This window comes from Nomascus leucogenys, chromosome 8, assembly GCF_006542625.1.
Source record: "Nomascus leucogenys isolate Asia chromosome 8, Asia_NLE_v1, whole genome shotgun sequence".
Classification (NCBI taxonomy): Eukaryota; Metazoa; Chordata; class Mammalia; order Primates; family Hylobatidae; genus Nomascus; species Nomascus leucogenys.
Genome location: NC_044388.1, coordinates 49014295 through 49039499, shown reverse-complemented (window position 1 = coordinate 49039499; position 25205 = coordinate 49014295). Strand labels below are relative to the sequence as shown.

Sequence of the window (25205 nt, the reverse complement as noted above, 5' to 3'; positions counted from 1 at the left end):
CAACAGAGTGAGACTCTGTCTCAAAAAAAAAAAAAAAAATTACAGTACTATTAAGAGAGGTGAATTTCACAGGATATGAAGAGAAGGCCTTAGAGAGAAACAGTATCACATAATGGGAACTAGCTGTTAACCTTGGGCAACCGACTTGAGTTCTGTTTTTCAGTTTCATCATCTGTGAAATGGGCATGGCAATCAAATCTGCATCTCAGGATACTTGCAGAGATAATCAGAAATACATTTAAGGATTTAATACCTCACCCGGCACATAAAAAGTAGTCAGTAAATTTTATATACATGTAGTTTATGTCAGGATTTGGAGATAAAGCATATAAATTTTAAGTTTTTTATATCTGTGATTAAAAATATTAACTTCATTTTCTGCTAGGATTTTTTGAGTATGGCCTTTGTTCTCAGGATAAGTTATTTTCCGAATTTAATGGTTTTTCCACTGAATTAGTGAAGTTGATTGAATAGTCAGTGGTTGTAAAATGATAGTAGACTATGTATTTATGAATTTAGCTGTGGTCCCCCCGTAACCTTTGAAAGTGATGTCTCAGGAACAGGCACAGCGGCCTAGACCTGTGATCCCAGCACTTTGGGAGGCCAAGGCAGAAGGATTGTTTAAGTCTAAGAGTTCAAGACTAGCCTGGGCAATATAGCAAAACCTGGTCTCTGCAAAAAATCAAAAATTAGCCAGATGTGGGGATGCATGCCTGTAGTCCCAGCCACTCAAGAGGCTGAGGCAGTAGGATCTCTTGAGCCCAGGAGTTTGAGACTGCAGTGAGATGTGATCATACCACTGCACTTGAGCCTGGGTGACAGCAAGATCCTGTCTGAAAAGAAAAGACTGTCTTGGAAAGAGGGTCTGGCCTGAAAGCTGCTGTGTGTACAGGTGTCAACGGGGAAAAGATCCGCACCTCGACCCGTGTCCTGGTGATGAGGCGTACGGCGGGAGTATGAGCCGTCGTTACTGGCAGCACACTAGTATTGCCCAGGAGGAAGCAAGCAGAGGCACTGGCGGTGGGATGAAGAGAGGGCGCTGTGATTGCACGCGGCCACCCCTGCACGTGTGCAGCATGCTCAGGCGCTGTGCAGGCTGTGTTCTACATGTCCTCTCTAGTCCTGATCACCACCATGAAAGGACGCTTGTGTGGTGCCCATTGTACAGGTGAAAACACCGAAGTTTGCCCAGCACACACAGTGACTAGGGGGACAGGGTGCCTGTTTGGCTTCAGAGCCCACCTTTGTTTCTCCCTAAGCTGCCTCCATAAGAAAGAACATATATGGGGGATTTTACTGGTTTGTAGAATCGTAGAAATTTAAAGCTGGAAATAAACCACACATTAGTTATCCAACTGCTTTATTTTCTACCTAGAAAGCGACAGAGTTGCAGGGAGGTTGAGTGTCGTGTCCAGGACACGCAGCTGGGTAGCGTCAGACATCCTGAGGCTGCTGTTTCCTGCCCCGCTCCTTCACTGTGTGTGCTTTGTATATTTCTGGCCTGTTTACACTTGTTATGTTAAACTTGCCTATAGTAATGTGTTAAATCTCGTTGAGTATACAAATTCTTTATGTTGTGGGTTACTACCATCTATATGGATAACTCATGTGCAGTTTTTATGAGTATGTAACTTACTGGATATCCTTTAAAAGGTGGTGGTGCCAAAAAAGATTCTTTTAAGGAGCCTTTTAACTACCATTTTTCCTGTCATCTTAAAGGCAAAAGAGCAAAAATATAAACAAGTCAACAATAGTTTATTTTTTAATGATTATTTTATTTATGATGCGTTGAGAAAATACTGAGCCATTGTTACCTTTTTAAATTAAATTTTTAGTCACTAAGAAATAGAAAAATAAGATCAGAACCAGGTCAAATACTTGTTGGACTTTGAAATTTATGAACATCAAGTAGGAATAGAGACAGCTTTATCATGAGCAAAAATGTGTTAGTTTTCTTCCATAGTCCAGATTGTGCATGGTAGAAGGGAAAATCAGATTACCACTGTATTGTCTTACTGTTGTTCACAATTTTTCTAGTATCGTTCACTATTTTGTCTAATTTAAACCTTCCCGATTCTTCTCCCTGTCCGTATTTCTGTCTTGATGTTGGCAGGAAGCAAAGCTCTGCATATTCCTTTCCACAGCAGTGTGGTCTTACCCCTGGTAGCTGTGAGAAGATCATGTCAGAATATGACTAAAAACTTCCTTCATTCTTAAATTTTAAAATACTGAGCCTGTGTTCATCATAATTAACATTCTTTACATTGCTTTTTAATCTAAAAAGCCTTTTTAAAAAGTGTTCTTAATATGCAGTTTTAAAAGAAACAGCAATAACATGTATCGTTCTAAACAAAGAGCTTTGAAATGTAACTACTTATTTTTAGCTGCATACTAAAAGGAAATAAACTTATTTGAAGAGCCTAGCACAAGTTGTCATACTTTTGAACTGAGTCTAGAATTTCTAAGAGAACAACTTTATCTTGCTTTGTAAAACTCTTACAAACTCCTTTAATACCCGTTAATAAGATGATAGAAAAAGTCTTTTGTTACTAGGTTTTGCAAGGACACGGTCAACATTTTAAAGAGACGAATAGTGTAAAAAGTTACTAAGCAAAGCTTATTGTTTCCTCTTGCTGTACTCCTGGAGAAGGAACCCTTGTACTGAACTGTCTGCATTTCTATTCAGTAATTTAAACATTAAAAGGAACACGGTCCCTAAAAGAGTATCTCTTTATTTTACTACTAACACCAAATCTGAGGGCTACGTGAGTGAAAGTGTTAGGAGAAAGCGTTGCAGAGGTGTTTGGAGGCAAAACAAGCCTGTTTAGGGAGAGTGCTGAAATGCATCATCCCCAGCGAGAAAGCACAGAATCACGTTCTTTGGGAAGAAAGACACAGTGTACTATTTGTTATATTTATCGTTCAGGTAATAAAAGAAGAAAGCCTTGTGTGAGACAAAGAATCAGACTGCATTTTGGAATCTGAAATGAATCCCCTGTGCCAAGCTAAATGTAACTTGTTAGATTGTAGTTTTCTTCTCAGGATACTATTCTCATTTATGAGGAGTGCTGGTGACTTCTTAATCTGAGTAAAGCTCTTCTTTCTAATTGACCTGCCACTTTCTCAGCACAGAGACACATCCTGTTTGCAACCTGCAGGTGGTCACAAGGAGGAGGAGATAGCAGCTCTCGGCCACCTCTGGGCAGCCTGAGTGTGGCCCCTCTGCAGATGCCTGGATATCCGGCTCTCCACAGCACCCAGTCCCTCCCCGTCAGCTGGGAATGTCAATGTTCTCAGCATTTTATTTGTTGCTAACATATTACAAAGTGGATTTGTTTCTCCTCTGATTGACTGCTGATTGAGATACCTGAGTAACACACACTCACTACTGGAGGAATGGGCTGGAAGCATGGGTGCACCCCTGAGGGATTGAGGTCTGGCCCAAGGTCAGCCTGGAGCCATTGATGATGATTTACCACTGAACAAAAACCTCTAACCCAGAGACAAAGAATGGCATATGGCTTAACAACAGTTTTAAGACAATAAATTCGTCTGGACATGCTTTTGGAGTTGATTTAATTGGATTTAGCTTGCTGTATTTATATATTTTGTGAGGGCTGACGGCCAAATCTTAAATAATATTTGACAGAAATTTTTCTATGGAAATATATTTAAATGGTCTCTATGGATTTGGGTGTTTTATAGACAAAGACTTGATATATTTTAAGAATATTTAGAAACTAAGAAAAACACCGAACTATACTATATTTTCTAGAGAAATATTTTCTCAGGCGTGAGTGTAGACTTTAGAGGTGAGTGTTGTCACCAAATCTCTTCACAGTTGGGTTAGCCCCTATTTAGCTAGTTTTAGAAAGCGGTGCCATACTGCCATCTCGTGGCCATATTTCATATCAGAAAGGAATTAAAAAACATCTGAAATTTTAAAAATATTTGCCCAGTATCTGCTGGCTCCCACCTGTGTCTAATATAATGACTCTGAACTAAGTAGAAAAACTCTCTGAACTAAATATAAATATAAAGAAAAATGCTCATCAAGTAGATAGGATCGCTGCAAATTGTCCTTGTCTTTTTACAAAGAGCTGTTTTTAATAGTTTTATCATTTATATGAAAAAATGTTAAAGCTCTGCTGTTCATTTTTTTATTTTTTGTTTGCTTGTTTGTTTGTTTGTTTGGAGATGGCGTCTTGCTCTGTTGCCCGGGCTGCAGTGCAGTGGTGAGATCGTAGCTCACTGCAACCTCTGCCTCTCGGGTTCAAGTGATTCTCCTGCCTCAGCTGCCCGAGTAGCTGGGATTACAGGCTTGCACCAACACACTTGGCTAATTTTTGTATTTTTTAGCAGCGACGGGGTTTCAGCACGTTGGCCAGGCTGGTCTCAAACTCCTGACCTCAGGTGATCCACCCACCTCAGCCTCCCAAAGTGCTGGGATTACAGGAAGGAGCCATCTCACCTAGCCAAGAAATTTGAATATATTTCATTGAGAACTAAATATTAAAGACTAATATTTGACAGGGGACAGGACTAATTGATAAAATTTTAGCCTTTAAAAAGTAATGATTTTAAAATATGCCAGCATTTCCCTTTGGCCTCAACCTTGGACTTGCTTTTTCAGGTACCTGTCTGACCTTCATGCCCCTGGTGACCCTGCTTGGCAATGCATTGGAGCCCAACACAAGTGGATCCTTCAGCTCATGCACAGTTGCAAAGAGGGCTACGTGAAAGATCTGAAAGGCAAGGATTTCTCTTCCAATGTGTTATGTGATTCCTTCATGTCATTTTGATACATTTTGGGAATGTTTAATGATGAAAGCACTGACTACCTAATTTACTTGGTATCTCTTATTATTGTCTTTTGCTTGTTTTGTGGTTTTTTTGGCCACTGGTTAGCATTGTACTAATGAAAAGGGACAACTCTTATCATGTCTGTTTTTGCGGTTGGTGGAGAGTGTTGACGTTTCGGGGCAGGCAGCGTGATGCCGAGGAGGTGACATTGGTCTTTGGTAGCTATCGGTCTGCACATTGTCTCATCAGGTGTATGTTGAGTCCTGCTCTGTACCAGGCACTGCACCCATCGCTAGCAAGACATAGCCGCTGCCTCCCAGAGTTACCGCTAGAGGAAGGAAAAGCCACTAAACATGTAACTAACCAAATAAAATGCTGGGACAGGTGATGAAAAGAAAAAAGAACATCAGGATGTTCCAGAAGGGAGTAACTGAGGAGAATGCTTTAGATGGCCGGTGTGGGAATGTCTCAGAGAGCCTCCATATTAGAACTGGAAGGATGAAAGGTCGCTTACTAGCCACCTCAGCTGTGTGGAGGCCCTGAGGGAAGCTGGAGGAGAGAAGTCAAAGGTCTGTTTGCATGCAGGTGTATCGGCTTTTGTTTGTATACTATCGTTTGAAGAATATTGAGTATATCGAATGCCTGCTATGCTCCAGACACTGTGGGATGCTAAAGTCACAGTAGTCAGGACAACAGACAAGGGCCTGGCTCATGCAAGCTCACAAAATAGTAGGTTAGACAGGTAACCAGCCAGTGTTAGAATATTATGTGCTGTTTCCTATGACTGGGGAAGTTCTGAGTGATATTGGAGTGCTTAGGAGTGGCCTCTGATCTAGAGTTTTGAGGTCAGGGGAGTGACATTCTGAGAGCTGAAGGAAGTGACATCTCTTTTGAGATCAGAAGGGTATCTGTACTTGCCAGTTGAAATAGAGGAGGAAAGCACTTAAGACTGTTCCAGGAAGGGAGAATGTGCACAGGTTACAAGCACGAGAAGGCCTCTGAACCCTGTGTGGCTGGAGCTTAGAGGGTGGAGGTACAGTGAAGAGATGAACTTTCTTGGGTGGAGGTGCAGTGAAGAGACGAACTTTCTTGGCCGCTGTGACAGGTTTGGACTTCACGCAGCGTGCGATGGGGAGTCGCTGACGGATTTTAAGCGGAGGTCTGTGGACTGGGGGAAGACAAGCTCAGACTTACTTTTGAAAAGATGATGCCCATAGTGGGTGGATGAGAGGGAGCAAGCCCAGAGCAGTGAAGCTGGTGAGGAGACAGGCACCCCACCTGATGTGGAGGTGGTGGGAATGTGAAGAAGAGCATGGACTCCAGGGCTATTCAGGAATAGAGTTGATAGGACTGGATGATGGACAAATGAAGAGGAGGAAGGGATGAGCAGTGACTTCCAGATGGCTGACTGGCAGCTAGTTAGGGTGATGGTGCCATTGAATTAGGGAACGTAGGGGAAAAAAGTGATTCCGCCTCTTTGTTTGGACAGCTTGACTTGGGGTTGCCTGACATGTAAGTAGAGATGGCAGTAGTTGGATTTAGAGACTGAGAAATTTGAGCATGGTGGGCATACAGGTGGTCCCTTGGAACTCGTGCATTTACCCAAGAAGATGAAAAAAGAAGCAAACCCAGGAAAGAGTCCTGACAAGTGATGTTTTAGGGGCTGGTAGAAGAAGAGAAGCCTGCAAAGGAAACGAAGAAGGGGTGGTCATGGCGGGAGGAAAACACGGAAGGGAGTGGTCAGCACAATCTCCAAGATGAAGCAGAAGATGAAAGAGAAATGTCCTTATGATTGCTCTTACGCTGTTGGCGGTGACTGTGGCAAAGGCAGGGTCAGTTACTAGCCTGAGCCCCTAACTGGATGACATGAAAAGGAGGAATGGCCGTCATCAGTCCCTGGGAGGATCAGGAGCTGTAACAGGAGAGCAATCTTGGTAGAGAAGGAAGTACAACGGAGAGGTCGCCGTTGTTTCTTTCTAGCATAGTTTTGTCATGAATTAGTTGGCTTGGGTTTGAGTACTTTCCAGCTCTGATTCCATTTTTTCTATGCTTGATATTTAAGAAAACACAAGTATCTCTGCTAAAGCCATGTCAACATCCCCATTAATGTCATTAATTATTTTATATTTTTAGCAAGCGAAAATGACAGCAAATGTTACACACAGTCTGCAGTCTTTGGGAATATTTAGAAAGCCTTACATATTTATTGCTCTGTTGATTCAACTAATAATTTTTGAGTCTACTCTGTTCGGCAGAGCTCTCAACCTTAAGGGCCCATCAGAGTCCACAGGGGATTTTTTTTTTTTTTTTTTTCGAGACAGAGTCTCACTTTGTTGCCCAGGCTGGAGTGCAGTGGCACGATCTCAGCTCACTGCAAGCTCCGCCTCCTGGGTTCACGCCATTCTCCTGCCTCAGCCTCCCAAGTAGCTGGGACTACAGGCGCCCGCTACCACGCCCAGCTAATTTTTTTGTATTTTTAGTAGAGACGGGGTTTCACCGTGTTAGCCAGGATGGTCTTGATCTCCTGACCTCGTGATCCACCCGCCTTGGCCTCCCAAAGTGCTGGGATTACAAGCGTGAGCCACCGCGTGTCCACTGGGGCTTTTTATTTATTTAGTTAGTTAGTTAGTTAGTTAGTTAGTTAGTTAGTTTTTTTTTTTTTTTTCCACTGGGGCTTTTTAACAACCAGTTATCAATTCTTGGCCTTACCCCATCCCTCCGTGCCGAGCACATTCTAATCTCTGTGGCTGGTGTCCAGGCGTAGGCATTTTCAAGCTCCTGGGCGATTCAGGTGCAGCCAGGGCTGATCACCAGGGTGCTGGGTGCTGTGCCAAGAGCAGGAAGTGCAGTGCGAGCTGGCCTCTTGGAGCTTGTGGTCTAGTGAGAAACACACCATCTAAAAAATCACGTAGGCATGTATTCAGTTGAAATAGTGAAAAGTGTGAGGAAGTAGGGAGTACAAAATGGTATGAAAATGTATGATAGGAGGGTGCAGTCTGGTTGAGGGGAAGTCCAGGGAAGTTTCCTAGAGGAGGTGAAATCTCAGTTGAACCTGAACAACGACAGTCAGTTCTCTGGATCGGCATCGAGAAGCATTCCAGACACTGTGCAGGTGCTCCACAAATGTCACTGCCCTCCAGCAAAGGTGGTGATGAATGCAATCACCATATTCACTGGATACAGATAGGATATGTGGTCTGACCAAGGGTTTTCCTACTTAATACTTTCAGGAAACAAACGGAATACCTAATTTGGTATGAAAATATTTGAATTTCTGGAATATGTGTGTAATTTATAAAGACAACATATGGACTTTTTGAAATTGGAAAAATTCCAGAAAATGTCATCTATCTTGTCATATCTTTACCTCAAATGTCTGATAACCAGTATTCCATCACCAAAGGTGTGAATCTTTCTCAAAGATAGAGGGAAATACACCATCATCTTTCCTTCCCTGACATCTTAATTTATTGCTATATATATTCATTCTAAATTGCTTAAAATCTGTGTTTTGGAAAAAGACAAGGTGACAGAAGCTTTCGTGTAACTCACTTACTCTGAGCAAGCTTGTTGTGCACCTTGTTCATCGCTTGGGAAATAATGGAAAGAATGTGCATGGAATGGGAGCAGTGCCTCAGGTTACTTTCGTTACTTCATCTTTTCATTAGAAAGTGGAGGGCCGCTGCGGTGGCTCATGCCTGTAATCCCAACACTTTGGGAGGCCGAGGTGGGCGGATCACCAGATCAGGAGTTTGAGACCAGCCTGGCCAACATAGTGAAACCCTGTCTCTACTAAAAATACAAAAATTAGCCAGGCATGGTGGCGCATGCCTATAGGCACAGCGGCTCAGGAGGCTGAGGCAAGAGAATCACTTGAACCCAGGAGGCAGAGGTTATGGTGAGCCAGGACCGCACCACTGCACTCCAGCCTGGGCAACAGAGCGAGACTCACTCCATCTCAAAAAAAAAAAAAAAGTGGAAACAATTCCTTACAACTCTTTGAACTTTACAATTTTAATGACAATACAATATAAATGTCTTAAATTCACATTTTATTTTTTCTTTTGACATTCAGAACATGCTTCACTGTTCCCTCTGTCATTGTCAGTAAACACTGCTAATCTAAATGTAGGTAATTCTAGCACAGGAGAGGCTTTTAACTGGAAAATTGGGGTGGTTTTTTGAACTTAGGTCAGAAGCGATTTTCACTATTAAGTTTTGGAAAATCCCACTTATATTTAAAAGCAGAAAGGATAATGTAACAATACCCCACGTGCTCACCCTGACTTCAGCAGTTGCCAACTCATAGCCAATCTCATTTTATCAACTCATAGCCAGTCTTACCTGCTTCTCTCCCTTCCTCACCCTGGATTATTCTAAAACAGATCACATCATTTTATCCATAATTAATTCAGTATGTAATTCTTAGAAATAACGATTCTTTTTAAAAACTGTAGCCAAAATACTATGACCATTACCTAGAATATGAATATTTTTTAAATATGAAATACTCCAATTTCAAATTCAGAAAGTTTAATTTCTTCAGTATCTTTCTGCATGCATCGATAGCATTGCCTGTGAGCTGATACTCGGTGCATAGGCAAATGGTAAATGAAATGTGGCATAGACGCAGACAGGACGTTTCCTCGAACGGAAGGAGAATTCGCCATTAGTGAAATAGAGTGTGCTTTGGCCAGTTTGCACTTCGGCATTTTTCTGTATGTGATCATTTCTATATGTGTATATCACTGCACACATGTTAATACACATATCTACAGCCGGGTGTGCATACCTGTTAACTTTAATACACACATATCTACGGCCGGGCGCGGTGGCTCGTGCCTGTAATCCCAGCACTTTGGGAGGCCGAGGCGGGCGGATCACGAGGTCAGGAGATCGAGACCATCCTGGCTAACATGGTGAAACTCCGTCTCTACTAAAAATACAAAAAATTAGCCAGGCGTGGTGACGGGTGCCTGTAGTCCCAGCTCCTCGGGAGGCTGAGGCAGGAGAATGGCGTGAACCTGGGAGGTGGAGCTTGCAGTGAGCTGAGAGCTTGCCACTGCACTCCAGCCTGGGTGACAGAACGAGACTCTGTCTCAAAAAAAAAAAAAAAAATACACATATCTACGTTTACATCTACAGGTAATGTCATATCTATGTATGTGTATGTGTGCGTGTGTTTATATAAAATATTTGCCTTAATTATAAGTTTGCTGGGAATACACACAAATTTTCTTTTATGTGATCTACAACGGTTGTTGACGAGGGACCCTTGGTGGATATTTTATTATTGTCCTAATTATATATAACATAAATGTAAGGTAATATGGGGGAATGCCTACTGAATATTATTTGGAATTTCCTTTGAGCGTCTTCTCATAATTGTGACATTTTAGATGTGGAAGAAAGCTGGGAAACTGTCTAGTTTTGTGGATGCCTTTAGATCTATTTCGCATGTGACAAAGCTGTCTCAGAGAAGCCACGGGACAGACCCATGTCCTCCGTATCCTGAGTAGGGGTGGGACTAGTGGGTGTCCAGATCGCTCCCCCCTCACCTGATCATACTCCCTCCAGACCAGTGAGTTATGGAATAGGTAACTGAACACCTCCCTCTGAGTTCCATTGTTGGAGCAAATATTGCATCAAACAGGATTTCTCAATGTGATGTCAGAGCAGATGAGCATTCCTCTGGTAAGGGAAGTCTGGCTGGTATTTGGGGATTCATGAAGAGCTGCACCTGAAACTAGCCAAGCTAGATGAAGTGCTTCTGGTCTTTATTACTTTCATGCTATTTTCCTATACATAGGTGAATTCTATTAAGGAAATTTTATGTAGACCTCATCACTCACTTCTAAAATTGTATAAGCAATGTAAATAAATGCTCCGAGAATGAGCAAGTGAAGAAAATGGAGGCGAGTGAGAGAGCATCCAGTCCCCTAGGAGGGATCCTGGGAAATGTAAGGCTGTCCCTGGAAAGGCCCACAGTGCCCCCATCAGAGCCAAAGGAACTCATGGCACATACGTTGGATGTAAAGCCGCAGAGCTGGCAGCCTGCAGCGGATGCCGCCTCTCTCTTGACTCGAGTGTGTCTGGTTATTTTCTGATGCCCAGGGCTCGGTGACAGAGTACTTACTTGTTTGCTTGGCACCTGCTGTTTCCTTGAATTGATTATAGCTGTCCACTGAAGGCTAGAGCATTTGAAAACGCAATTACTACAGTAAGAAATTGCTTAGAAATGATTTGCCGTAAAAGGACTGCCTACATTTTATCTGGTACTTTGTTATAAAGCTACATTGTTTTTATGCGGGTTTTCTCAGGAGCCTGCTTTTAAAATGAAAGCTTACTACATTCCAATATAAAGAAAACAAGTTTTAAGTAGTTCCTTTTTTATAATATCTGTACTTAGACTACTAACACTGTAAAATTGTTTAAGTAAATCCACTAGCAGAACAATGGATAAGAACAAGAAAAGCTTTGTGAAATGAAATGCAATTTTAAATGGATAGACTATAAATATTTCAAACAAAAATAATTATTGATGTCTTTTTAAAGTAAATGTGGTCTTTATGCATGAATCTAAGAAATCTAACATATAAATATTTTTTTAAGTCTGCTTTTGTAAAGCAAAGACTTTTGCTTTTCACTTTGGTGGTTTGGGAAAAAAATGTTAATTGTATGTAGCCCTGTGGTATTCAGAGAAAATTTTATGAGCAAAGATGGTGATAGATTTTCAGAGACAGCGGTCCTACATACAAAGCCACCTTTTTCCAAGAAAGATCCTTTTGTCGATGAAGCATTTGGCAGCGGAGTTTGCCGTTTGCCGTACGGTTGATACTTCTGTGAGTCCTGCATTAGATCCTTCTCTGGACTCGTTTTCGTAGTAATTATATACACTGGTGCTAGCAGATGGTGCCCTTCGGAGTGTAACACGAGGCCAGGACAGGAGCTTACCCTTGCACCTTACACACACCTGGTCCTTTACCCCCAAACGCTCCACAGGCCTCTTGCATCCTCTAACTCTGTAGCCCAAATATGATCATTTAGGTTTTTCTAAGGGTGAAAAAAGATGAGAAAAACAAGAGCAAAACTAAGGTTAATATTTTAAAAACTCATCTTGAAACCTTTTAAATACTGTTGGAAGAGTTTATTTTGTTTTTCCAGCCTGAACAGGTTAACCATTTTGCTTCTCTTCCTCTATGTTCAAAGCAGCCTTGTGTTCCGAATTGTTATACATGTTAAACTTTTATTACCTTATAAGAAGTGTCACCCGTCTCTTAAAATTCCTGTGAAATAGGTCCAAATTTAGACTGAGTTTCAGAGGTTTCCTGCCAGGAAAAGCCTTTGGTTAACCCCCTACTGACATTCACAAACAGGATTTTTAAAGGTGGTCTTCAAAGGTGTTTCTTTTTTTGTTCTGAACGTGAGTTAAAATATATGCTGGCTATGTCTGATAACTTAAGGGAGACGGCATCAGGCTACTCATAGAGTAAGTATTCCCCTCTTTCAGAGATGTACTTAATTAGAACTTCTCAAAAGGACATAATTAGAATTAGGGTTCAGTAGGCAACATTTAGAACATGAGCCACACTGTTCAGTAAGCAATAAGTTCCCGAGAATAGCCGCAGAGCAGGAGAAAAGACATTTATACCTGGCTCAGGTTCTCTTTGAAAACAGAGATGACATGTTCCATCTAAGGGGTTTATTTTGAGTCATCACTGTGGTGGAGCTACTATAGAGAGAAAACTGAATAACAGGCTGTGCTAAATGTCTACCCTTTTAATAGTTTCTAACACTCACTAGAGTGTTAATTACTTGCTGAAAGAAATAAAAACATTTATGTTACTCCAAGAACCTTAAGATACACAAAGTCCACATTTTCAACACAAGCTCATGCATAAATCATACATGCATAAATCATATTATTACAATTTATGATTTTGAATTTACATAGTATAATTAAACTGTTATATCTTGCTATTAAAAAAATACAGTGAGGACCTTTATGTACATATTTTATATCATTTAAAAAATATTATTGGGTTAATATTACATATAATTCTGGTATTACCGTAATGCAGGGTTAGGTAGACTTCCTGTGTGCAAGATTAAATTATAGCCTCCATTAGGAAACCATTAGCAGATTCATTGAATTTTCTATGGAACTACGCAAATATTTTCATAGTTAAAAAGTCAGTATAAGTGTATTGTTGTATATATGCTAAATCTTTTAATAAAATTATAATTTTAATTTTAAAGTTATAATGAGGTTGTACATTAGGAAGCTTCTTTTTTTATGGAGTTAATTTTCTAGAGATTTAAAAAAATGTTTCTCTCCTGAATATTTATCACAGCATGAACCCAGGATGAGAGAGGTTGGTTTAAAAAAAGAAAAGGCACAACTGCAGCAAGTACAGATATGGGATGCTAGTTTCTTTCCATCTTCCCCTCCCTGCAGCTCAGCACTGGGGTGGTGCCTTTGTGACCTGTGTACAGCTGCCAGTGGGCTGACCTCCAGGGAAGGCTTCTGCTGTGCACTTGTTCGTTTGCATGCTGTGATGACAGAGTTTTTCAAAATTGTCTTTAGAAGATGAAATGCTTAGCAGGGTTTTATTTACCTGCTTTAAGATGTCTAAGCTATGCTATGTATGCAGTGCATATGCACACAGTGAGAAAGTAGATTCAGGAGAGGGAAGTGGAAGAAGAGTACCAGTTTATGATTGCAATCAAAATTATCTTCCCTCTGGCAAGCCAGTGGTCTGATTTTCCTTTTCCTTTTGTCACTTTTTCAGAGAAAGAAAAAAACCCAGGTGATATTTCATGTGCTACAACTTAGACTTGAAATGCATATTATTAGAAGCGGTTACTGTTATTTGTGAATAGTATACGTTTATATAAGCAGTTTTAATTATCAGAATGCAGATCAGCAAGTTTTTACATAATCATTTTACATAATGATTTGATTTAAAATCTAATTTGAAAGCAATTTATCCTCCATATTAAAATTAAGACTAATAATTAATACTTGTAATTATTAAGCAGTTTTTTTTTGAAGTCAGTAACCTGGGACTGGAGAATTTGATTTCTTTTGGAATAGCATAGCACTCATTTGTAGATCCCCATGTAGTAAAGTAACAGCTGTTGAATATCACAGGAAAAAGTTGGATTAAGGTCTCTTTTTTGTGTGTCTCCTGTTTTGTAATAGATTCTATTCACCTTACAATGAATAATCTATCTTTTTTAGATCAGACAGGCCAAAAAGGCTATGTGAAAAGGACCTTTTCAATTTGTGATTGTAGCAGCTGGTTCTTTTCTGCTGCCCTGGCTTACTGTGCATCTGGAAGAAGACTTCTGGCAGCCGGAAGTCATTTCATGTCTAAACTTGTCCCCATCCTTCATAGAAAAAAAATTTTGATGATTAATATCAAACACACATTGAATGCTAACTTTACTTGGTAATTTAAAAATACTGATTATTTTAAGTATTCTTGTTCTGTATTCTGTTATTTCGTAATTCCTTTATTTATATGTTCTAAGCATTTTTCTGCATGTAAATCTATATGAAACTGCTAAAAGACAGGACTTTAACAAAAGCATACATTTCATTTTGGTTATTCACTTATCCAGCTTACTTATTACAAATATATGATTCTTGCGTAACTAGCCAATGGTAGCTAATAAATGCTTCTTCAAAGTTTATACCTGTAGTTTTGCTTTTAATTTACATTTCCTTTTGTGATCTCTTGCTTTGAATGATACTGAAATACACATCCGAAATGCTGCCTGGAGCCTGTGAAGGACAGTCCTGAGTGAGTGAGTTAACAGGGGCTTCTCAACTATGCCTCCCTTTGTTTAATTTGGATTAAATGATTCTCTTTAAATTAAGGAAATGCCTGTGTCAGAACTTTAAAAATGTTATATATATACATATATATGTATATGTATACGTGTATAATCAGAAGATCAAAAAGCATTTTTATCTGTTGACACAGGTCTAATTCCTGAGGAATTTGTAACTCTGCCTTGATACGCCCCCCTCCACCCCCACCCCCAGCTTTGGCGTTGAAATTCTTGTGTGTGGTGTGCTTGAAAGGAATCCCATCCTGCCTGTGTCTGGGGAGGCTCCCGGCCCGTGTTTGGTCAACAAGCAACAGTGGGTGGTCGGGCTGCTGCGCAGGACAAGGGCCCGCTGTGCGCAGGAAAATGTGTTCAAAGGTGTTTAAGGGCCATGAGGAAGTCGGCCACCCTTCTGAGAGTCTGAGGCTGCAGATCAGTGTTCCCTACACTATTGTAGACTGTGAGAAAACTTGCTGTAGTAGGCATGAAGGATGAGAAAATACAGTAATCTTATTCACCTGGCTCCACATCTGCAGGCTTCCCTTAAGGGTCTCTTCTGCCCTTTATGTAGTATAGAGTCTGTTAAAAAAATACTCTTTAAAATCAGAAAGACTTGCACAGCTTTGAGTGGAAAGGATTTGACTGATAAGGTTTCCTACAGAATTCTAGGTATAATAAGCATTTTCTATAGAGTCTCGATTGTCAAAGATTGTTTACTTTCTTTTAGAAAAATAATAAATTTTAAATTTTTGATTATTTCTACACTTCTAGCGAAGTGACTAGGATTGTTTCATTAGTGTTCTGAAGAAAATTATTTCTGCAACTTCTGAAAACAAATTTTCCAACTGTTTTTTCTCTTGTTAAAATTTCTAGAGATTTTTTTTCTAATTTTATGTTTGTTTATAATTTGTTAAATGTATCTGCATACATAAAATTAGAAAAAGACTTTTGAGGATGTCGCAAGCATGTGTTACAGAAGCATTATTTAACTGGAACAATAAAATGCTACCTTTCGACTTCCAGTAGTTAAAAACTTAGTTGTGTCTTTTTTTTAATGTTAAGTGGTTGGTTAAAGGATTTTTTTTTCCTTCCAAGATACTAATTCCAGGCATTTGTGATAACATTTGTATGTTTTCTTTGATATATTGACAAAATAATAACTCAAATACTAATGTGGGGAAGTTAAAAGATATAGCTAGATCCTAAGAATATTTATTTCCAGAATTTTGTTTTGTATCATTTTTCCTGCAAACATCACATAGAATTTTGTAATTAGAAATACTACGGTGGTGATTTCCCACACTATAGGTTGATGTGCCTGTTTGCAGTTTTGTATTCAGAGTAATCTGTAGTTACTCCTCAGGTAATGTTGAGAGATTGCAACCAAATGTTTTTGATCTTGCAAAGCACTTGTTCATTTGGCTGTGTTTATTACTGTGCTTACTGTCTTTAAAATAGCCAGGCTGAAGTCCATAACAAATATTGTAAAATTCTGATACCGTTTTCACTGTTACTTTTTTTTTTTTTTTGAGACTGAGTCTCGCTCTGTCTCCCAGGCCGGAGTGCAGTGACGTGATCTTGGCATACTGCAATCTCTGTCTCCTGGGTTCAAGCAATTCTCCTGCCTCAGCCTCTCGAGTAGCTGGGACTACAGGCATGTGCCACCACGCTGGCTAACTTTTTTGTATTTTTAGTAGAGATGGGGTTTCACCGTGTTGGTCAGGCTGGTCTCGAACTCCTGACCTCAAATAATCCGCCCACCTCGGCCTCCCAAAGTGCTGGGATTACAGGCATGAGTCACAGCGCCCGGCCACACTGTTACTTTTTTATTGCTTTTAGTATTTCTGTGATGTAATTTCCATTTTAAGACATAATTTTCACATTTGCTCCATGTGTAGAGGCAAACTTTTTATACATTTAAAATGACACCACCACTGACCAGTGTCCTAAACTGTACAAACAGTGATCAGAATAAATGTCTTTTCCATGTTGTTCTCAGTGGTGATTTAAGGTTTCTGATTTAAACTTTGAATCATAGAGTCAGAATTTTATAGCTAAAAAGACTTTTAAAATTGCATAGTATAAAGCTCTAATCTTTACAGGTATGTTTTACACGATAGGTCAGTGGCTCCGTGAGCTGCTACAGAACCTGATACCAACTGCATGACCATGGAAATTCTTAATAAAACTAGTCCCTGCCTCAATTTCAAACTTAGGGAACAATTTGGTAGTATTGGCCCAAATGAAAACATAGTTATAACCTTTTCATCAGGGCCCAAGGTAATAATTTCCTACTTGAAAAAAAGGCTTTTTAAAAATTTTCATCCAGAAAAAAAATTCTAGGAACAGTTAATTTCTAGAGAAAATTTACTGCCAAGAAAACAAGTAACCTCTGAAAACTCCTATCAGTGCAGCATTAGTTTGAAAAGGGCAGAGTCAAACACAATTTTATGTTGTTATGGTATGTTGAAAACCACACCCGGGGCTGGGCACCGTGACCCACGCCTGTAATCCCAGCACTTGGGGAGGCTGACGCGGGCAGATCACAAGGTCAGGAGTTCAAGATCAGCCTGGCCAACATAGTGAAACCCTGTCTCTACTAAAAATACAAAAATTAGCCAGGCATGGTGGTGCATGCCTGTAGTCCCAGCTACTTGAGAGGCTGAGGCAGGAGAATCGCTTGAACCGGGGAGTTGGAGGTTGCAGTGAGCCAAGATCGTGCCACTGGGCTCCAGCTTGGGCAACAGAGTGACACTTCATCTCAAAAAAAAAAAAAAAAAAAAAAAAACTGCACCCGGCCACCATATGCTTTATGTAATGTGTATAGTTTTTTAAATGAGATATTGCTATCATATTGTAAGGTGAAACAAGACAAAATAGACTGATACGTGAAATATTTAAAGCCTTTTGCTGATTTTATATTTTATAGAAACTTTTTTTTTTATAGAAATGCTTACTCATGAAACCAGTTCATATTTGTAATAATTTTGTGAGTTAAAAAGTCATGTAATTTAAAAGGAGTGTCAGAATTATCAAGGTGGTTTTTTTTGACAGTTGGTCATACATAATTTGTGACAACTGATATTTAAAATGTTTGTATTACTTTTCTCTTCAAAACATAAGCTTTCTAATTCTCTATAAAATAACTCATTCTGAGATCGTTTTTTGACAGTAAGAAAGCTGTTTAGTGGACCTGTTTAGTTGACAGGGCGTATTATGCATTTGTGTGCAGCTGTGAAGCGCTACCTTCTGGACACTCAGCAAAAGTACATCTTCCAAATGTATTCCAGATGCTGATTAGTCCGGAGGGGCATGTGCTCTTCTAGCTCCCTGCTGCTGTGTTATACTTCTGGTAATGCCAGGGTACCAACTGGAAAATTTGTTCACAGTTACCTTTCTTTTCCTGATATAGAAAACTGATGATGTGGTTTCTAATAGAACAAAAGCATAGTAATACAGTTTCTGTTACTAAAGGAAAAGATAAATCAATCTTTTAACCATTACAAAACTCAAGATGTACTTAAACTATACAAATGGTTTAATATTAAACAATTTAAAGTTATAAAAATACCAGTTAGGAGAAAACTTTTTCAGAAATAATTGTATTTTTGCAGGAATGCGTATTTTCAGGAAACTAGGAGGTGTTTTCCTTCTTAATCATAAATTCATAGTCCTAAAAACCTTCAAGAGTAAGTGAAATGTAACATTTTAAAGCATTCTTTTTTTATACTTTAAAAATGTACATTTTAATATAAATTATAAGTTTTATAGGTATTTTTAATGTGATGCTAAGTTTGGGCCTCTTTATTTTTCTCTTTAAAGTATGTTAGAAAATTCATATTTTGATATTCATTTCCTGAATTCCACAATTGATAGAAGTGACAACTGTATAAACTTCAAAGGAAAATGTCATAAATCACTAAAACATCCACACACAAACATATTTTTATATGAAAAAAAGTCAATTAGAAAAAAATACTTTCTTCACTGTATTTTTTTACTCTGTATCACATTTTTTTGGTAACATAGTGGATTATATAAGTCCTCTTATCTTAGCTTTAATATTTTCCAAAATACAAATGTATGCACAGCATTTATTTAGCACAGTGGCCAAAACATAATAAGTCTTCAAAAAAATTTCCGTTGCACTAAAAAATTTGTTCAAATGATTTAATTTCTATTTATCTAAGACCTACCAGCTAGAATTTGTGGGGATCCGGAGAGAGAGATGATAGTGTGTCACGTCCAGGGGCACACGATAGGAGGGCCTCAGTCAGATCAAGCCTTTTCTCACCACACAATTACTATTTACCTCCTCTGCTTAGCGTTTTTTTGCTATAGTTTTGCTGTTTATTTATCTGTTGGTTTATTTTCTGCCTCCACCACCAGAATGTAAACATCTTGAGAGCAGGGCCTTAGATATTATTCATCACTTTATCCCCTGGGCCTGCAATTCCTCACATGCAGGAGGGAGCTCAATAAATACCTTAAATGTTATTGAATAGTTTGCGTTATCAGAGGCACCAAAATATTACTTTAGTTTGTAAATATGCTTTGTATTAACACCTGAAAACAACTCCATAGGCTTTTAATACTCTATTAAGTTATAAAGTAAAAAATATGTTTTTTAGCATCAGTCACATACTGCATGTGGCGGGAGTTATTTGTGGAAGGTCCAATGACTGTGGGGAACATGGAGATATACTGACTTCTTATCCCTGAGAAAACAGCAGTCTTTGGTGGAGATAGGCAATACCTAGATGTTAATGAACTACAGATGCTAGAATGTGAAGTCGATTAAATTATATACATAAATTATATACATTCTCACTGCTGTCAGAGGGCAGAAAAGATAGGTAGCACTTTAGGTAGGTAAGAGTAAGAGGTGACCTTGTGTAATAGCTGTATTTCAAGTGGCATCTTTCAGGATGTGGGTTTAAAGGGATGAGGAGGAAAAAATGAGTGAGGCCTTTCCAGTAGAGAGGATAGCAAATAAGGCAGGAAAATGTAAGGTGCATTTTTGTAGGGAGAATATTTAAGTGTCCTATGCACAGTACTGTAAATACTCTGTAAATGCACATTGAATTCAGTTTATTTTGAAGCTCTTTGGATACTCAGCTAAGGAGCTTAGAGTGGTGTTTCAGACTAACAAGGTAAATTTTACCTCTTCAAGCCAATGTCCTTACTAACATGTTTGGCAACATGGAATTCTATTCCTGATGGCTTTTGTGATCCATTTTAGAAAAATTGTTTCCTAATTTTCAGCATAATTTGGGTTGGAAAACATTGGGATAGACTTTATCCTGCCGGTTTTCTGGAAGACTTCTGAGCTGAGAATCAAAAAAGCAGGATTTGAGTGTGAGACAATAAAGACAGTTTCTTGATAGTAGTAGAATGTTCTGGCTTCTGGAATATGAAGTGTGAGGTGAAAAGGATCCACACTAGATGACTGGCATCAAGAAAAGCAATAGGGAGTGAAATCTCATGTGTCCAAGAAACAAATGGTGGGATTTGGGGATTTAAATGTAAAGTGTGGCATTAAGGGAGAAGTCAGAGGAGATTTATGCTGCAAAAATGTGTAAGTCCCCTACATTTAAAGAAACAGAAGAGTCTGAACTCCATTATCTTTCCTGGTGCCAAAAGTTGTTTTGCAAAATATGATTTTTCCTGCTACTTTTTGTGTTTATAGCATTATCCTCCCACCACCACCCAGTTTTGCCAAACTGAGAATGACTTTTAAAATTTATTTAGAGAAAATAGTTTTTATTTTATTTAATAAATGCCTTATTTAAGAGTGGAGCAATTGAGCAAGAAATAGCCTCAGAGAAGCAGACCATTAAATCAACTAAGCAAGAGTATATAGAGCATGCTATATACTCGGTATATCTCTCCTTTCTTCCCCAGGTAACCCAGGCCTGCACAGTCCCATGTTGGATCTTGATAATGATACACGTCCCTCAGTGTTGGGCCATCTCAGTCAGACAGCGTCCCTGAAGAGGGGCAGCAGCTTTCAGTCTGGTCGAGACGACAGTAAGTATCTCCCTCCACTGCCACTGGGTCTTTTAAATTTGTACTCGTGTAATTTCAAACATTCTTCTCTTGGAAAATTCCCCAATTTGTGTTGTTACTGGTGCTAAGTATTATCAGCCATCATCGCTTTTGCTTGTTACAGTAACTACCAGTAATTTAATAATTAAAATATATATTACATTTAAAGAAATGCTATTTGATTTTTAAGTCATTGGGTGCAGGTCAGTGTTTATTAAACATATTTAGTTCAAGTCTAGTTTTACTTTTTCTGTGGTTGAATTTTTTTAAAGTGCCACAGAAAAAAATTCTGTGAGAATGTCATTAAGATGGAATTTGCAATAAAAGTAATATCAGTATACCTTTTTTGATGAAATTTAAACTTTGGTCTGGAAAGAGGGATTGGCTATTAATTAACCATAAAATACTTGCTAATAATTTTTCCTAAGTTGAAGCATCTAAAATTTTAAGTATGTTGCATTTCTGAACTTTCTGGAGTGGATATTTGCCATTTTCCTATTTGAGATACAACATGATCAACTAACTATCAGGCATTTATGCACCAAATTAGATGCCACTAGTCAGGAGCCATTTGTGATCTCAATAACAGATATAAGAAACCCAAATAGACTAATAGAAATACCTTACATTATATTAAATTCAGATACCTGTACGGTTGTTTTAAAATGTCTTATTCTTACAAGCATTGCAGTAGGGAATTTTTCGAAGGTTTTACTAATATAGATAAATGTTCATCATAAGAGCACCTTAAAATTAGGTGATTCATTTGTACTAAATGAAAGGCTTCCATAACTGTTGATATTCCTTCTTCTTGTCCGATCCTCATTCTTCTCCCAGCTCACCAAACATTAGAATAAACAATGTTAGATCAGAACCCTTTGCTCCCACATTCTGTGGGACGGCAGCTAACATTATATAATGTTCAACATAATTGCACAGAGGAGCTGAGATCTTTTGAAACATTACTGTTGGGAAAGATACCATGTAAGAATCCATTTGCTGCCATATTAAGCTGTGTTAGTCTGTGTTGCTATAAAGGAACACTGAGGCTGGGTAGTTTATAAAGAAAAGAGGTTTATTGGCTCACAGTTCTGCAGGCTGTACAGGAAGCGTTGCACCGGCATGTGCTGCTGAGAGGCCTCAGGAAGCTGCCAGTCATGGCAGAAGGCAAAAGGGGAGCCAGCATGTCTCATGGCAGGAGAGGGAGCAAGGGAGAGGATGGAGAGGGAGCGAGGGAGAGGATGGAGATGCCAGGCTCTTTTAACCCGTTTCCTGTTTAGGGAAAAAAGGTGCAGCTCAGTGCTGGTGCTCACTTAATTTACATAAACACGTTCTTTGAGGCTGAAGCAAATCTCACTGATTTTCAGTGTGAAAACAAAATATAAAAACTGTTCTTGGAATTATTTCTGAACAGAACTCGTCTCTAACCCTAATGTAATAGAAATGTATATGGTGTTCCATTAGGATTAGAGACAAGAGTGTTCTTGGGGCACACGGGCAGTGGGTGAAACAACTCGATCTTGTGTGAACTCATAGAACAAGAACTCACTCATTATTGCGAGGACACCAAGCCCTTCATGAGGGGCCCCCATGACCCTCCTCCAACATTGGGGATCACATTTCAGCATGAGATTTGGTGGGGACAAAACATCCAAATCGATCAAAGGCAAATCTTTCAGTGCTTCCATTTTTAGATTTTCTTGTCCTGTTTTTCACCTTGTCATTGGACCCTTGACGCAGCTGGCCATGGCCTCGCCCTGTGGCATGCCACCTGCCGTCTGGAAAACAGGCATTACCTACTGTTGGGGAGAAGAGTGTGTAACTGCTGTCTCCAGATGAAACCCACTCACCTCAGATTACCATCATGGTGTATTCAATTGGTTAATTGACTGTTCTGTTAGATTCTAAGCTGTGAAGGCAGAGCCTGCCTTGTTCAGCATTCAGAGTGAGTTTTGATCTTAGGTGGAGCCACATGATAAGCACATGGTTAATCCTCAGTGAATATTGGCTGAATGAAAAATAAAAGTTTACAGTGTGCCCTTAAGTAAAGAACCATTCCTTTCACACCTGTGAAAATGAGTTTAAAACTTTTTCCTGCAACTCCTAGCGTAGACAAAGGGCTAATATGCCTAACAAATAAAGAGGCTCTATAGCCTACACAGAGGAAATGTCAGTGGTTCTTACGCGTGTGAATAGACACTCAACCTCACAATAGGAAGAAGAAAGGTAGCGTAACACTACAGTGAGATATGAGGTTGGCAAAAACTCTGAGTGTTTATCATTTTGTTTTGGGTTTTCTGTGTTTGTTTGTTCATTGATGAGGCCACTACTTGCACATGTCACCGGTGGAAGGGTAAATAACCCCTTTAGAGGGCAGTTCAGTAATGTCTGTCAAAATTACAACTGCAGGTGCTCTTTGTCCCAGCAATTCTTGTTCTGGAAGTTTTCTATGCTTACACTTGAGCATGTGTTAAATGATATAGGTATACAGTTATTGGTTGGAACATTAATTTTAATTGCAAAATGCCGAAGACAGTCTTGTCCTTGGAGGGGAACTTGTTAAATTACGATACGTCAGAAAAGCGAAAGGCAGTGTAACTGTGGGGAGAAAAAGAGGAAGCCTTTGCCTCATGTTTGAATACAGAACTCCAGCCTCCCTCGCTAAATGGAAGAAGCCAAGGTTCAAAAGAGTGTGTTTGGCATGCTTTCATTTGTGTAAAAACCAAAGACGTGTAAAGAACAGTTGGGAGGGAGAAAAACACATTTATACTTGCTCGTGTGTATAAGAAATATTTCAGAAAGAGTCACAATAACTAGTGACAGTGGTTTCTTCCGGCTGGGAACTAGGCACGTGGGAGTGGCGGGGCAGGAGGTAGACTTTTCACTGTGTACCTTTCAGGTGTCATTTTCTAACCATGTATTACCTGATCAAATAGCTATTTAAATTATTAAATCATTAATAAAATTATTAATATAATTTTATTAATAAAATTAAGATATTTTATTAATACAGTTTATAAAATTTGCCCTTCCTTCACTGGACTAATAACAGCAAATCCTTTTGCTTGGGGGTATTTGGAAAGGAAGCTAGCAATTAGCCTGGCCGAGGGAATTAAAGTTCTCAAGGGAGTCCACCTGCCCCTGAAGTTGCTGGGTAGGAGTTAGAGCCTGATCCGCAGCGTCGCTGTGCTGTGGACTGGACGGGGTGGACTCTGCAGTGCCCCTGCCGTGGCCACCGAGTGGAGTGCAGGGCGGGAGACAGGTGGGAGGCAGCAGGGCGAAGGCATGGCCCGTGGGTGAAAAGAAAGAGGGGAGACAGAGGAGATGGTTAGTGGGTCCTGAATTTCTACACTTGCTTTATTCCCATGAACCTATTCTTCCCACAAGAAGTCTAAGCCCTTATTTCCCAGTTACAGCAATAGCTGTGTTAAATGATATATAGCCAAAGAGGTTTCAACGTTTCTAGTTTTTCTTAAATTTCTTTATTTTAGGTGGGGTTATTTAGTATGTGATTGCACTTGAATGTTTCCTTGTGACAACTGGATTCCTTCCTGCATCCTCACTTTGCAGGGTGTATGATGGCATTTCTCACAGGCTGATATTAGCCGGAATTTCACAACTGGCTGCAGAGCAGCCCCTGCCTTTGCCTGCCTTTGCTGTTGAAAGGCATGACTTTTTGAAGAGACATATACTATCCAGAGGACAAGGCTAACAAGTCAAAGCCACCTCCTCTCGGTAGCCATCCCAGTACTGAGGCTGTGGCCACCCAGTCCCTCGCCCTGGCTTGCTGGTCAGCCATGATGGAGAGGGGCTCTTCCTTGCCAGAGGGCAAGGAGAAATGCGGGGGTGTCTGGTGACGAGCGTACTGCTGCCGGTGTCAGCCAGGTGGGCCGCGAGCTTCCACGCAGACTCAGGCTATTCCTAGTGCATGCTTGAGTTTTGCGGGGGTGGAGGGGGGAGCGCCAATATGCTCAAAGATGTGTTCTTGATTCAAAAGTGTAATCAGAGTATTTTATCCTTTTCCCCCTTAGCGTGGAGATACAAAACTCCCCACAGGGTGGCCTTTGTTGAAAAATTGACCAAACTCGTCTTGAGCCAGCTGCCTAACTTCTGGAAACTCTGGATCTCCTACGTTAACGGAAGCCTCTTCAGTGAGGTGTGTATATGGACTCGGCTAGAGGTGGAGCTGAGTCACTGTGCATTTCTGGTCTTAAAAATGTTAGATTTAAGTGATTTATTAAAATGTAGAGGCCCAACATCTCTAGCCATCGTCATAGTTTAAGATTAGTTAAAGTGTTATAAAGCCCTCTCACTTAGTAGCTGTGTGACCTCAAACAAGTCACTTTTCCTCATGTGCAAAAAGAGAATAGTCTGGGCACCTGTCTCAAAAGGTGGTTGTAGGGATTAAATGAGATAGGCAATTAAAGTAAAAAGAAAGCTCGAACTCTTTTCAAGGACTCCGAATTGAGATATTGCCAGTCAGGCCAAATTCTGGGTGATGTGTGGTAGACAGTGAA

The 25205-nt window shown here is 39.8% G+C and overlaps 1 protein-coding gene across 7 annotated transcripts in view; it reads left to right on the top strand.

Annotated features, from left to right (window-relative positions):
• Positions 1 to 25205, top strand: part of EXOC2 (exocyst complex component 2) — a 199190-nt gene that overhangs the window by 90068 nt on the left and 83917 nt on the right. For all 7 annotated transcript variants that reach the window (XM_030817227.1, XM_030817224.1, XM_030817226.1 and 4 more), the window contains 3 exons: positions 4634 to 4752; positions 20545 to 20670; positions 24720 to 24844. In XM_030817227.1, coding sequence (XP_030673087.1) covers positions 4634 to 4752; positions 20545 to 20670; positions 24720 to 24844 — 370 coding nt within the window. The remainder of the gene's footprint in view (positions 1 to 4633; positions 4753 to 20544; positions 20671 to 24719; positions 24845 to 25205) is intronic.